General features: G+C 45.7%; 1 protein-coding gene across 3 annotated transcripts in view; it reads left to right on the plus strand.

The window, feature by feature from the left end:
- VPS36 (vacuolar protein sorting 36 homolog) overlaps positions 1-14,638 on the plus strand; it is a 46,267-nt gene that overhangs the window by 4,777 nt on the left and 26,852 nt on the right. For 2 of the 3 annotated variants that reach the window (XM_081082819.1, XM_081082820.1), the window contains exon 2: positions 13,836-13,904. The exons of the other annotated variant lie outside the window; for it this stretch is intronic. In XM_081082819.1, the coding sequence (XP_080938945.1) occupies positions 13,836-13,904 (69 nt within the window). The remainder of the gene's footprint in view (positions 1-13,835; positions 13,905-14,638) is intronic. 3 annotated transcript variants of the gene reach the window in all.

Raw genomic sequence — 14,638 nt, forward strand, 5'->3', positions numbered from 1 at the left:
GGGACCCCCACCCTGATCCAGGACACCCTTCAGGGCAAACCAGCCAGCCCCCACCCATGCACCAGGCCTCTATTCTATATGGAACTCATAAAATCTTTTCTCTGTGGTGTTGAATAATTTCTCACAGAGTGTAAAGTAGATGGTTCCGTAGGACTCTGACCATTAAAGTTTATTAACCTTATTAATATTAAGATATTGGTAATTCAGTAATGCCTTACTCTTAGAAAATAAATTTTTAAATTTCATCTCAAAAGTGTTGGTTTTTATTATACAAGGACTTTTTGGACAAAAGAATATTTCTGCATGTGTTTGATTTAACAAAAATCCTATCTAATAAAAGAGAAACATTGTAATTAGTGTACGACCGCTACCCTTCCCATTGGCTAATCAGGGTGATATACAAATTAAGTGCCAGCCAAGATGGCGGCTGGCAGCCAGGCAGCTTAAACTGAACATGAGGCTTGCTTGCTTCAGTGACAGAGGAAGCTAACGTTCCCTGCCTGCCTTGCCGGCCTCTGAGCTTGCAGTTTGAAACATTGTAACAAATATAGAAGCTAAACAAAACCCCAGAAACCAGCTTTCAGCCCAGAGCTGGAGTTGATACAGTGTTTCAATTATAGAACCTAAACAAACCAGATACCTTCTTTCAGCAGCAGAGGCCTCAGAGCTGGAGCCAGAACCAAAGCTGGCCCAGAATAAAAAAAAAGAAAAAAGGAGCGGTTGGGAGCTTCAGTCACCCGCCAGCCTGAAAACACCCTCAGCCCCTCACCCAGACTGGCCAGGCACCCCAGAGGGGACCCCCACCCTGAAGGGTGTGTGACCAGCTGCAAACAGCCATCATCCCCTCATCCAGGCTAGCTAGGCACCCCAGTGGGGACCCCCACCCTGATCCAGGACACCCTTCAGGGCAAACCAGCCAGCCCCCACCCATGCACCAGGCCTCTATTCTATATAGTAAAAGGGTAATATGCCTCCCGGCACCGGGATCAGCGTGACGGGGCAGCGCCCAAACCCCCTGATTGCCCTGTGGCTCTGTGTGTGACGGGGGCGGGGCCACAACCTCCCTATCAGCCCTGCTCTGTTCCTGACAGGGGAAGGTGCCCCAGCCCCCTGATCGGCCCTGCTCTGTGCTTGATAGCGGGGAGCTCCCACACCCCCTGATTGCCCTGTGGCTCTGTGTGTGACAGGGTGCGGCGCCCCAACCTCCCTCCCCCCCCCCCCCACGGGCCCTGCTCTCTGTGTGACGGAGTAGAGTCATAACCTCCCCATTGGCCCTGCCCTGAGTGTGAGAGTGGCGGCAGCCCAACCCCCTGATCGGCCCTGCTCTGTGGGTGATAGAGGGCAGCGCCCCAACCCCCTAATCTGTCCTGCTCTGTGTGTGACAGGGGGTGGTGCCCCAACTCCCCTATCGGCCCTACTCTGTGAGTGACAGGGGCGAGCTCCCCAACCCCCTGATTGGCCCTGCTCTGTGCATGACAGGGTACGGAGCCCCAACCCCCCTGATGGGCCCTGCTCTGTGTGTGACAGGAGGCAGCGCCCCAACCCCCTGATTGGCCCTGCTCTGTGCCTGACGGGGTGGCGCCGCGGCCTCCCCATTGACCCTGCCTAGAGTGTGACAGGGGGCGGTGCCCCAACCCCCCAATCTGCCCTACCCTGTGCGTGACTGAGGGTGGCATCGCAACCTCCCAATCCGCCCTGCTCTGTGCATGACAAGGGCGGCGCCCCAACTCCCTAATCGGCCCTGCTCTGAGTCCAACCAGGGGCTGCACCTAGGGATTAGGCCTGCCTTCTGCCACCCCGGGAGCAGGCCTAAGCCAGCAGGTCGTTGTCTTCCGAGGGGTCCCAGACTGCTAGAGGGCACAGGCTGGGCTGAGGGACCCCCCCCCCCCCTGAGGGCACAAGTTTTTGTGCACCGGGCCTCTAGTTACTTATATAAAAACCCAGCAACCCTTATGGCAGAACAACCAGAACGACTGGTTGCTATGATGTGTACTGACTACCAGGGGGCAGACACTAAATGCAGGAGCTGCCTCCTGTGGTCAGTGTGCTCCCACAGGGGTAGTACGGCTCATCCAGAAGCTGTGCTCATAGCTGGCGAGTGCAGCGGTGATGGCGGGAGCCTCTCCCACCTCCATGGCAGCGCTAAGGAGCACTGAGGCAAGCAGTAAGGAATGAGCAGGTGGGCGGTTAGGAGCAAAGGGGTCCTGGGCTGAGGAACCCCCCTCCCCCCAAATTTCATTCATTGGGCCTCTAGTTTATATATATTTTAGAGTTATGTGACATTATATATGCCTGTAATAAATTTTCTTAACTTTTTTATTAGATAAAGTTGTTAAATGTGGGTAAGCAAAAAGAAGAAACTTGAAATAATCAGTAATCTAACCACTAATAATGACTTTTGGTGTATTGTGTGTGTGTGTGTGTGTGTGTGTGTGTGTGTGTTTGCATGGACATGTGCGTGCTGTATGCTTATGTAATCATGCTGTGTATGCTATTTTGAAACCTGCTTTTTATATTAATATGAGTATCTTGTAATATAAGTGTCAACTACATTATGGTTATTTTTACTTATGTATGCTCTATAATGTTTGAATTGTTTATTTAATTGATAGACATTGCAACCACATTATTTTAAACTCAAAAGGACTATTATTTGTAATAAACTGGACCCTCACTAAAATGCTTTTATTGAGTTTGTGTTGTAAGACAGCCTTATAAACGGGATTAACCTTGTAACTTTTGAAATGACAAATTGTTCCTCAAAAAGGTATAAGCAAGTCCTACGGAAGGGCAATTTCTACTTTCTAGTAATTAGAGTTGATAGAAGCTCCTAGTATATTTTTGCTTTTAACCGAAATGAAGTAGTTTGGTTTATTAATCTCTTGGGTTGCAACTGTAAAATTTGCTTATTTATATAATTTTCAATGCATAGTTACAAATAATGGGGAGTAAAAGTTTGGTCCTAAAGACTTAGCTGGCATTTTTTGTGATTGTATTATACTTAAAATTTTTTCCCCCCATTTTTCATTTATAGTTGATGTACAATATTATATGAATTTCAGGTGTACAACCCAGTGATTAGACACTTATATAACTTATGAAGTGATCACCAGGATAAATCTAGTACCCATGTGATACCATACATAGTTGTTACAGTACTAGAGGCTCTATGAACAAAATTTGTGCAAGAGTAGGCCTGGCTGCCTTGGCCCTCGCAGTCCCGTTCTGCTGTATGGCCGTTTGGCCGATTTGCATATTATGCTTTTATTACTATAGATTATTGACTATATTCCCTATGCTATACTTTATGTCCCATGGCTAGTCTGTAAGTACTGATTTGTACTTATTAATCCCTTCACCCTATTTTTTTCCATTGATTTTAGAGGGAGTGGACGGGAGGGAGGATAGGAGGAAGCGAGGAGAGAGAGAGAGAGAGGAGTGAGAGAGAGAGAGAGAGAGAGAGAGAGAGAGAGAGAGAGAGAGAGGAACATCCATGTGAGAGACATATCAATTTGTTGCCTCCTCATGAGCCCTGACCAGGGCTGGGATCAAAACTGCAACCCAGATACTTTGGTGCGTGGGCTGAAGGTCTAATCACTGAGTCATACTGGCCAGGGCAATGCTTTTACCCGTTTTACCCTCCCCCTCTGCCCTCATCCCATCTGGCAACCATAAAAATATTCTCTGTATCTATGAGTCTATTTCTGTTTTGCTTGTTTTTTTATTTTGCTTTTTAGATTCCACATATTAATGGAATCATGACATTTGTCTTTGTCTGACTTATTTTTTTAAAAATATGTTTTATTGATTTTTTACAGAGAGGAAGGGAGAGGGATAGAGAGTTAGAAACATTGATGAGAGAGAAACATTGACCAGCTGCCTCCTGCACACCTCCTACTGGGGATGTGCCTGCAACCAAGGTACATGCCCTTGACCGGAATTGAACCTGGGACCCACCCTTCAGTCCACAGGCCAACGCTCTGTCCACTGAGCCAAACCGGTTAGGGCTGTCTGACTTATTTTAATCAGCACAATACCCTCTGGGTCCACCCATATTGGTGCAGATGGCAAGGTTTCATTTTTTTTATGGCTGAATAATATTCCGTTGTATATATGCACCACTTCTTTATCCATTTATCTATTGATGGGCACGTAGGTTGCTTCCATATCTTTGCTATTGTAAATAATACTGCAGTGCACATATGGATGCATATATCTTTTGATTTAGTGTTTTGGGTTTCTTTGGATAAATACCCAAAAGTGAAATTGCTGGGTCCTTTTTGTCTCTTGTTTTAAAGTCTATTTTGTCTGGTAAAAATATTGCTCCCCTAGCTTTTTCTCTTCTTTTCCTCGTTTCCATTTTCATGAAATATCTTCTTCTTTCCCTTTCCCTTTACTTTAAGTCGGTGTGTGTGTGTTTTTTTAATCTGAAGTAAGTATCTTGTAGGCAGCATATTTAAGAGTCTTGTTTTTATCTGTTGAGATACTATATCTTTTGATTGGAGCATTTAATCAATTTACATTTAAAGTAATGGTTGATAGATATTTTTATTGTTATTTTATTATTCCTATTTTTGATCTTTTTCTTCAAAAATTTTTTATTCCTATTTTTGCTCTCTTTTCTCCTTCTGGTATCCCCATGATGAGAATGTTGGTATCTTTAATGTTGTCCCAGAAACCCTTTAACTGTCCTCATTTTTTGGATTTTTTTTTTCTGTTTTGATTGCATGTTTTCTTCTAACTTATGTTCTAAACTAGAAGCCCAGTGCACAAATTTGTGCATGGGTGGGGTCCCTCAGCCTGGCCAGTGATCAGGGCCAATCGGGGCTGTCTTGCCCAGTCCTAATTGGGGCTGGCTGGCCAGGGGGAGGGACCACAGGAGTTTGGCTGCAGGAGTGCACTGACCACCAGGGGGCAGCTCCTGCATTGAGTGTCTGCTCCCTGGTAGTCAGTGCGCATCATAACAACCAGATGATTGATCGTAAACGGTTGCTTAGGCTTATCTACACTAATAAAAGAGAAAAATGGTAATTGGTGTATGGTGATACCGTTTTCATTGGCTAATCAGGGCTATATGCAAATTAACTGCCAACTAAGATTGGCAGTTAACTGCCAACTAAGATTGGCAGTTAACTGCCAACAAGATGGCAGCTAATTTGCATATGTAGGCACAATGCAGGGAGGCGAAAGGGAAAGCAGGAAGAAGCCCCCTGCCACTGACAGTGATCGGAAACCCAGGGGGGAGCTAAGAGCTGGGGGGCAGGGCAAAGGCGGCCCTGGGGCCGCCTTTGCCCTGCCCCCTAGCCATGATTGGAGAATCAGGCACCTTTGCCGCCCTGGCCAGTGATAGCAGGAAGTAGGGGTGGAGCCAGCGATGGGAGCTGGGCACGGTCGAAGCTGGCAGTCCCAGGAGCTAGGGGTCCCTTGCCTGGGCCTAAAGCGAAGCCCACGATCGCGGCGCCCCCCGCTGCCACTGCAGGTCCCCGCTGCCTGGGCCGGAGGCCTAGGCCAGAGGCGTTAGGCCTGGGCAGGGGCGGAGCCTGCAACCGCGGGGAGCTGGGGGTCCCCTGCCCAGGCCTGACACCTCTGCCGGAGGCCTCAGGCCTGGTCAAGGGGCCAATCCGGTGATTGGTGATTGGAGGGTGATGAGGGTCAACTCCTCTGGCTGAGGCATCAGGCCTGGGTGGGGGGGCGGAGCCGGGGATTGGAGGGATATGATGGTCCCCTTGCCCAGGCCTGAAGCCTGGGTCAGAGGCGTCAGGCTTGGGCGAGGGGTGGAGCAAGCGATCAGAGGGAGATGGGGGTCCCCTGCCCAGGCATGATTCCTGGGCCAGAGGCCTCAGGCCTGGGCGGGGGCCAGAGCCAGTGATCGGGGAGAGATGGGGGTCCCCTGTCCAAGCCTGACACCTCTGGCGGAGGCGTCAGGCCTGGGCAAGGGGCCGATCAGGCGATCGGAGGGTGATGGGGGTCAACGCCTGAGGGCTCCCAGTATGTGAGAGGGGGCAGGCTGGGCTGAGGGACACTCCCCCCCTCACACACACACCCAGTGCACGAATTTCGTGCACCGGGCCCCTAATATATATATATATATACACACACACACACACACACACACACACACACACACTAGAGGCCCAGGGAACAAAAATTTGTGCACTTGGGGGGGGGTCCCTCAGCCCGGCCTATGCCCTCTTGCAGTCTGGGACCCCTCGGAAGATGTCCACCTGCTGGCTTAGGCCTGCTCCCTGGGGAATCGGGCCCAAGCTGGCAGTCAGACATCCCTCTGGCAGCCTGGCAGCCCTCAGGAGATGTCCACTTACCAGCAGGGAGCAGACCTAAGCTGCAGTCGGACATCCTTAGTGCTGCTAAGGAGTCAGGAGAGGCTCCAGCCACCACCGCTGTACTGGCAGCCATCAGCCTGGCTTGTGGCTGAGCAGAGCTCCTCCCATGTGAGAGCGCCCTGACCACCAGAGGGCAGCTTCTGCATTGAGCGTCTGCCCCCTGCTGGTCAGTGTGTGTCATAGTGGTCAGTCATTCCCAGTCCTTCTGCTGTTAGGGTTAGTTTGCATATTACCCATTTACTATATACGATAGAGGCCTGATGCATGGGTGGGGGCCGGCTGGTTTGCCCTGAAGGGTGTCCTGGATCAGGGTGGGGGGTCCCGCTGGGTTGCCTGGCCAGCCTGGGTGAGGGGCTGATGGCTGTTTGCAGGCTGGCCACACCCCCTTTAGGGTGGGGGGTCCCCACTGGGGTGCCTGGTCAGTCTGGGTGAGGGGCTGAGGGCCATTTTCAGGCTGGCCAAGCCCCCCAGCGACGGAAGCTCCCAGACTCTCCTTCTTTTCTTTTTTCTTTTTATTCTGGGATTTATTTACCTTCTATAATTGAAACTTTGTAGCCTTGAGTGGAGCTCAGAGCCGGCCAGAGCGGGCGGGAAGCTTGGCTTCCTCCATCGCCAGGGCAATCCAAGCCTCCTGCTTGCTCCAGCTCCGTGGCCACGGTGGGCGGAAAGCAGGTATCTGGGGTTTATTTACCTTCTATAATTGAAACTTTGTTGCCTTGAGTGGAGCTGAGAGCCAGCCATGGCAGGTGGGAACCTTGGCTTCCTCAATCACTGGAGCAACCAAGCCTCCTGCTTGCTCCAGCTCCGTGGCTGCCAGCCACTATCTTGGTTGGGTTAATTTGCATATAGTTGCACTGAGTGGCTGATGGGCGTGGCTTAAGGCATAACGAAGGTACGGTCAATTTGCATGTTTGTCTTTTATTAGTGTAGATATTGCTGATTTGATCCTCTACTTTATCTAATCTACTATTGAGTCCCTCTAATGTATTCTTCATTTTTGACTGGTTCTTTTTTTATGTTTTCTATCTTCATTTTTATGTTTCCTATTTCTTTGTTGAAGTTCTCACTGAGATCATTGAGCACCCTATAACTGGTTCTTTGAACTCTTTATCTGGTAGATTTCTTGTCTTCATTTTGTTTAGTTCATTTTGTGGAGTTTTGATTTGTTCTTTCATTTGGGACCTGTTTGTTTTTTCACATTGCCTGCCTTCCTGTGTTTCTTTCTATGTCAGATACAGCTGCCACACCTCCCTGTCTTGGTGAAGTTGCTCTATGTCAGTGATGGCAAACCTTTTGAGCTCGGCGTGTCAGCATTTTGAAAAACCCTAACTTAACTCTGGTGCTGTGTCACATATAGAAATTTCTTGATATTTGCAACCATAGTAAAACAAAGATTTATATTTATATATATATATATATATATATATATATATATATATATATATTTAATTAAATCTTTATTGTTCAGATTATTGCATTTGTTCCTCTTTTTTTCCCCCATAACTCCCCTCCACCCAGTTCCCACCCCACCCTCCTCCCTCACTCCCCACCCTCTGTCCTCATCCATAGGTGCACGATTTTTGTCCAGTCACTTCCCACATTCCCCTCACCCCTTTCCCCCCCAAGAATAGTCAGTCCACTCTCTTTCTATGCCCCTGATTCTATTATAATCACCAGTTTATTCTGTTCATCAGATTATTCACTTGATTTTCAGATTCACTTGTTGATAGATGTGTATTTGTTGTTCATAATTTGTATCTTTACCTTCTTCTTTTTCTTCCTCTTCTTAAAGGATACCTTTCAGCATTTCATATAATACTGGTTTGTTGGTGATGAACTCCTTTAGCTTTTCCTTATCTGTGAAGCTCTTTATCTGACCTTCAATTCTGAATGATAGCTTTGCTGGGTAAAGAAATCTTGGTTGTAGGTTCTTGGCATTCATCACTTTGAATATTTCTTGCCACTCCCTTCTGGCCTTCAAAATTTCTGTTGAGAAATCAGCTGACAGTCGTATGGGTACTCCCTTGTAGGTAACTGACTTTCTTTCTCTTGCTGCTTTTAGGATTCTCTCTTTGTATTTTGCTCTTGGCATTTTAATGATGATGTGTCTTGGTGTGGTCCTCTTTGGATTCCTTTTGTTTGGGGTTCTCTGCGCTTCCTGGACTTGTAAGTCTATTTCTTTCACCAGGTAGGGGAAGTTTTCTGTCATTATTTCTTCCAATAGGTTTTCAATATCTTGCTCTCTCTCTTCTTCTGGCACCCCTATAATTCGGATGTTGGTACGCTTGAAGCTGTCCCAGAGACTCCTTACACTATCTTCGTAGTTTTGGATTCTTTTTTCATTTTGGTGAAACAGTTGGGTGATTTTTGCTTTTTCGTATTTCAAATCTTTCACTTGATTCTTGCGATTCTCTAGTCTGCTGTTGGAAGTCTGTATAATATTCTTTATTACAGTCAGTGTATGCTTAATTTCTAGTTGGTCCTTTATCACAACCTCGAGGGTCTCATTAGATTTCTTTTAGGTCTCATTAAGTTTATCGGCAGTTTCTAGAAAATTCTTGAAAAACCTTAAAAGTGTGGTGTTGAACTCTATATCCAGTAGTTTGCTTTCCTCCATTTCTGTCATTTGTGTCCTTTTTCTTTGTCTCCGCATTTTTTATGCTTTCCTGTGTTGATAAAGTGTTTTTCTGTGCTAAGTGTCGTCTAGGGCCCAGTGGTTCAGCCTCCCCAGTTGCCTGAGGAGGACACTCTTGTTGCACCCCCTTGTGGTCTTTGTGCACAGTCTTGTTGTAGTTAAGCCTTGATTGTTGTAGGTATCACTGGGAGGAATTGACCCCCAGGCCAATTGGCTGTGAGAATCAGCTGTGGCTGCAGTGGGAGAACTTCTGTGCTGGAGACACCCCTCCAGGCAAGACTTGCTTCAATGGGGCTTTGGTGCTCACTGAGTCTGCCCCCTGAGTGTGTCCTTTATGGTTCCACGGAGCTGCAAACTGGATGGTTCCACTCTGACCTCTGGGTACACTGGCTCCTAGATCTCTAGGGAGGTGCTAATCTAGCCTCTGCCTTAGGCTATCCAGCAAAAGTCTCCCTGCAGGGCTTGGGCAGGGTGGGTCCCACGGGATCAACAGGGTGGGGCTAGCAGTTATGGCTGCTCTCAGAGGCCCCACTTCTCAATGTCTCGGCAATCACTGCAAGCCCCTCCGAGAGAAAGCTGCCCTCGAGTTCCGACCGATGCCAGACAGTCCTGCTTCTCCCGTATGAGTCTGGGTCCCCAGAGACTCACCCAGAACTGGAGCTCAGAGCCTGAGATCCCTCCCCATTGAAAACAACAACTGCGCCCTCAGCCGCCAGCCCGCTCCGTGTCCGTCTATGTACCTTAGCATTTTACTTCCGCACTGCGCCTCCTCTGAGTCTCGGTATGCTTTTCTCTTTCCTTCTAGTTGTAGAATTTCCACTCAGCCAGCTTTCCTGTGGTTCTGGATGATGTCTGTTCCATCTTTTAGTTGTATTTTTGAAGTGGTTGTTTGAGGCAGCAAACTCTGGTGTTTACCTATGCCTCCATCTTGGTTTCTCAATTTATATTTTTGATACTTATTTTATATATTTAAATGCCATTTAACAAAGAAAAATCAACCCAAAAAATGAGTTCTCGTGTCACCTCTGACACGCGTGTCATAGGTTCGCCATCACTGCTCTATGTAGTAGTTGTCCTGTAGGACCCAGTGGCACAGGGCTCCCCGTCACTCAAGCTGGGTGTTCCAGGTGCGCAGTCCCCTCTCACCACCCCATTTGGGCTCTGAGCACCCTCCTGTTGTAGTTGAGCCTTGATTGCTGGTGACACATCACTGGGAGGGATTGACCCCCAGGCAGATCAGCTGTGAGGACCGGCCATAACTATAGCGTAGGAACTGCTGTGCAGAGGCAGATTTCATGGAGAACTTGCTTCAGTGGGGCTTTGGTGCCGTTCGAGTCTGCCCCTTGAGTCGCTCATGGAGGTGGTTTGATGGTACTCTGGTATGGTCTGAAGCTGTCCACTGGTTGTACTTTTTCTGGGGCCTCCCAGGAGGTGTAGGCCAAGGTCAGCTGCTGCCTATGCCCTGCTCGGGACCACCTGATGAGCTACAAAGTGATTTGCAGATGATTGCCACTTGTGCTGAGGTTGGAGGTGCCTGTGAGATGCTGAGCTTCAAATTGAGGCTGGCTGCCACTGGTGCTGGGTTTCGGACTATTTAGCAAGAGTTCTGTAACGTGGTGAGGCCAGGTGCTGCTTGTTAAGTGTTTTTGAACCTTTGAGAAATTTTAGGAAGGTCTGCACCATGAGCCAAGAGAGGTTGGTTGTATGGAAAAGCCATTGGAAGTGGCTTGGGTGGGCCTAAAAGTTGGGTGGGTTGGGTGTCTCAGGTAATCACCAGGCCTGGGAAACAGTGTTAGCCAGGTTAATGGAGACTCAGATATGGCACCCTCCTGTGCTGACAGGAGGAGGGCTCAGCAAAGGAACAGTGGCTTTTCTGCCAGCACTTTGTCTGGGAGAAAGCTGCCCCTCTAGCCCTTGCCCTGAAGCCAGATGATTTACCTCCTCCCCATATGTCCTGGCACCTTTCAAGCTGCCACCCAGTGCTGGAGCTCAGAGTGAGCCGGTCAGTCAGTGAGTAAGTCTGTGTGAGCCCTTTAAGAGGACCTCCTGGGACTCCAGCAGCCCTCCATCCCACTCAGCCACAATCCCTGCTGGTTTTCACAGAAGTTGGGGGGACTTCTTTAACCAGCACTGGAACCATGGGCTGGGAGGCCTGGAACCCCTTGCTCTTCAGGGGGCCCTCCACCTCTCACAGCCAAGATATCACTTCTGATTTTTAGCCAACACACATGGGTGTGAGACCAGCATTGTCTACCTCTCTATCCTTCTTACCAGTCTGGATGTTGCTTCTTCTGTATGTCCTTAGCTTTAGGACTTCTGTTCAGCTAGACTTCAGGAAGATATCAATGATGGTTATTCTGTAGTTTATTTGTAATTTTGATGTGGTTATGAGAAGATAAAAATATGGTATTTACATGCTCTGCCATCTTGATAAGAAGCTCTGTATTCTAGTTTTATTTTATTTTATTTTATTTATTTATTTTTTAAAAAATATATTTTATTGATTTTTTTTACAGAGAGAAAGGGAGAGAGATAGAGAGCTAGAAAATTGATGAGAGAGAAACATCGATCAGCTGCCTCCTGCACACCCCCCACCGGGGATGTGCCCGCAACCCAGGTACATGCCCTTGACCGGAATCGAACCTGGGACCTTTCAGTTCGCAGGCCGACGCTCTATCCACTGAGCCAAACCGGTTTCGGCAGTGTATTCTAGTTTTAAAAAACACGTTTACATTTGTGTTTTGAGTAGATGACAAAAATTTCATGATAAAAATTAAAAACCCACAGCAAGTATAAAGTAAAAGTCTCCCTCCTACCCTGTCTCTTTGGCATCCAATTCCCCATTAGAGGCCACCAGTGCATCATTCTAGAGAGCTGTGCTACATAGGCATTTGTATGTGGAATACATAGGTATTTGTACTTTTGACAGATATTAATACACTGCCCTCCTGAAAGGTTAGCCTCCCAGCTACGTGTGCAAATGCTTATTTCCCCAACAATTCACCAACACAATCTTATGAAACTTTGGGTCTCTGCCAATCTCATGGACGAAAGGGTATCTTGATATTGCCTTAATTTGCCTTTTCCTTATCAATGGGGTTGGGCATCTTTATGTACTTATTGTATTTGAAAATTTCTAAGAAGCCATTGATTATAAGATGCATACTTATTAAAATGTGTGTATAAGGGATGTGCATTTAAAATTGATGAAATAAGGTAAATCCTACTAATGTGTTATTTGTGGTTCCTTTTCTGTGGACTTCCTGTTAATAGCCTTAGCCTGTAATCCATTAGAGAAACAGGCAATGTTCTCATTGATTTGTAAGAGTTCTTTATATTTTAAGGAAATTAGCCCTTTGTCTCTGATAGGAGTTACAATTATTTTTCTCAGTCTGCTAACTTTGCCCTTGGTGGGTTTTTCCATGAAGAATTTGTGTGCGTACATGTTTGTATAGTTGAATTTATCAATCTTTTCCTCTAATGCTAATTGGTTTAGTGTTTTTCTTACAAAGACCTTCTCCACTCTGAGATTATTTTAAAAATTCTCTCATGATTTTTTGGTATTGCTTTTTTTTTTTTTTAATATATTTTATTGATTTTTTACAGAGAAGAAGGGAGAGGGATAGAGAGTTGGAAACATCGATGAGAGAGATCAATCAGCCACCTTCTGCACACCCCCCAGTGGGGATGTGCCCGAAACCAAGGTACATGCCCTTGCCCGGAATCAAACCTGGGACCCTTCAGTCCACAGGCCAACGCTCTACCCACTGAGCCAAACCGGTTCAGCTTGGCATTGCTTTTATATATATTTTTAAACTCAGATATCTGATCCATCCTGTATTTATTTTGGTGCAGTATGTTAGGTATAAATCCAACTTTATGTTTATTGTTTTTTCCTACTGGGCAACCCACTTGTCCCAGTGCTACTGGTTGAATCTTCATTCACACTTACTTTTTATGTGTTTGTGTCTATTTCTAGATTTTCTTAGTATTTAAAAATTATTTCTAAAAATTATATGAGTGTTACACATGAATCCAAACTCATGAAAAAAATTCAATCACGCCCTAACCAGTTTGGCTCAGTGGATAGAGCGTCGGCCTGCGGACTGAAGGGTCCCAGGTTCGATTCTGGTCAAGGGCATGTACCTTGGTTGCGGGCACATCCCCAGTAGGAGGTGTGCAGGAGATAGCTGATCGATGTTTCTCTCTCATCAATGTTTCTAACTCTCTATCCCTCTCCCTTCCTCTCTGTAAAAAATCAATAAAATATATTTAAAAAAATTCAATAAATAGTGAAGTTTTAAAAAAGGGCCCTTTGCTTCTCCCTACTCCTTCATACTTTTTTTGAGATAATCATTGTTAATAGACCAGCAAGTATGCCATGTAGACCTTTTTCTACTACTTTTATGTATATGTCTGTAGTTTGAGGAATGTGGAGATTATGTTTGTGTGTCTGTCTATCTATTTATCATCTATCTATCTATCATGTGTAATATGCTGTAAGTTGCTTTTCAGCCCACTAACTCTATGTCTTAAGAGTTCCATGGCAGTCTGTGAAGTTGTACCTCATTATTCTTTTTAACCTCTGTATAGAGTCCATGTTAGGAATGTTCCATACTTGATTTAACCACTCTCTTATTGTTGCACATCAAGGTTGTTTGCAATTTTTTCCTAATTTTAGCAAGGCTGTATATATAGCTTATGAAGTGTGTAGCATTGTTTCTCTTTAATTTGTGATAAGCCAAATTCTAAAATATTTATGTGTGAAAAACTTACTATTGTATAATTTGTGTGGAAGAACAACTGGACCACATTGAGTGATACGTTATTAATATTATGTGATGATCTTGTCTTTCTAGATAAAATTTGATGCTGGGACCCTCCTTCTTAGTACACATCGATTAATTTGGAGAGATCAGAGAAATCATGTAAGATACAGTTTTTTACATCTGTTCTAGGTTTTAAATCACTGAAGTTTTTCTTCTTTTTCTTCCTTCTTGGCAAACTATAAATAGATGCAGCAAATTTTTAATTTCAGAACGTTATTAGAGTGTGTGTCCCATATGATCTGTCTGAATGGAGTGCACATAGAGGGGTTATGGTGTTGTCCCTCATTCAGCTCCAGAAAAGTCTGTAGTTACTGAATAGAGAATCATGATGACTCCTGTTTTTAAAATACCCGTCAGATCCTACCTCATACCTGAATGTTCCATGTGTAACAGGAATAATTCTCCCATCAGTTTTTAGGGGTCCTTGAAAAGCCTCATTCATCCTCAAAACAACCCAGCTCTCTGATTGCTTTTGAGAATCAGGAGGATGGGTCTGCTGGGAAGTGCATGCTTTTACCCAGATATTGAGAAAAACAGCCTCTAAGTCACTCAGCAAGAGGAGAAACTCCTGTTTTTTCATTTCTAGGAAGGGAGAACAAGTTATGTGTATGCTAGTAGAGCTGATGTCTTTATTCCAAAGAACTTGAAAGTATTTGTGTTTGTGAATAAATTTCAGTGTTGCCGGTATAATAAACAATGTCTTCTACATTATTTTTATAATTGCTGTCTCTCCATGAAATTTTAATATCACAGGTAAACTGTATACTATACTGAGGCTCTTTGAAAGGTCACTAACCATTGCAAAATATAAGACTCTTTTTGGTTCCCAAGAT

The sequence above is a fragment of the Myotis nattereri genome (genome assembly GCF_964212035.1).
Source record: "Myotis nattereri genome assembly, chromosome: 2".
Classification (NCBI taxonomy): domain Eukaryota; kingdom Metazoa; phylum Chordata; class Mammalia; order Chiroptera; family Vespertilionidae; genus Myotis; species Myotis nattereri.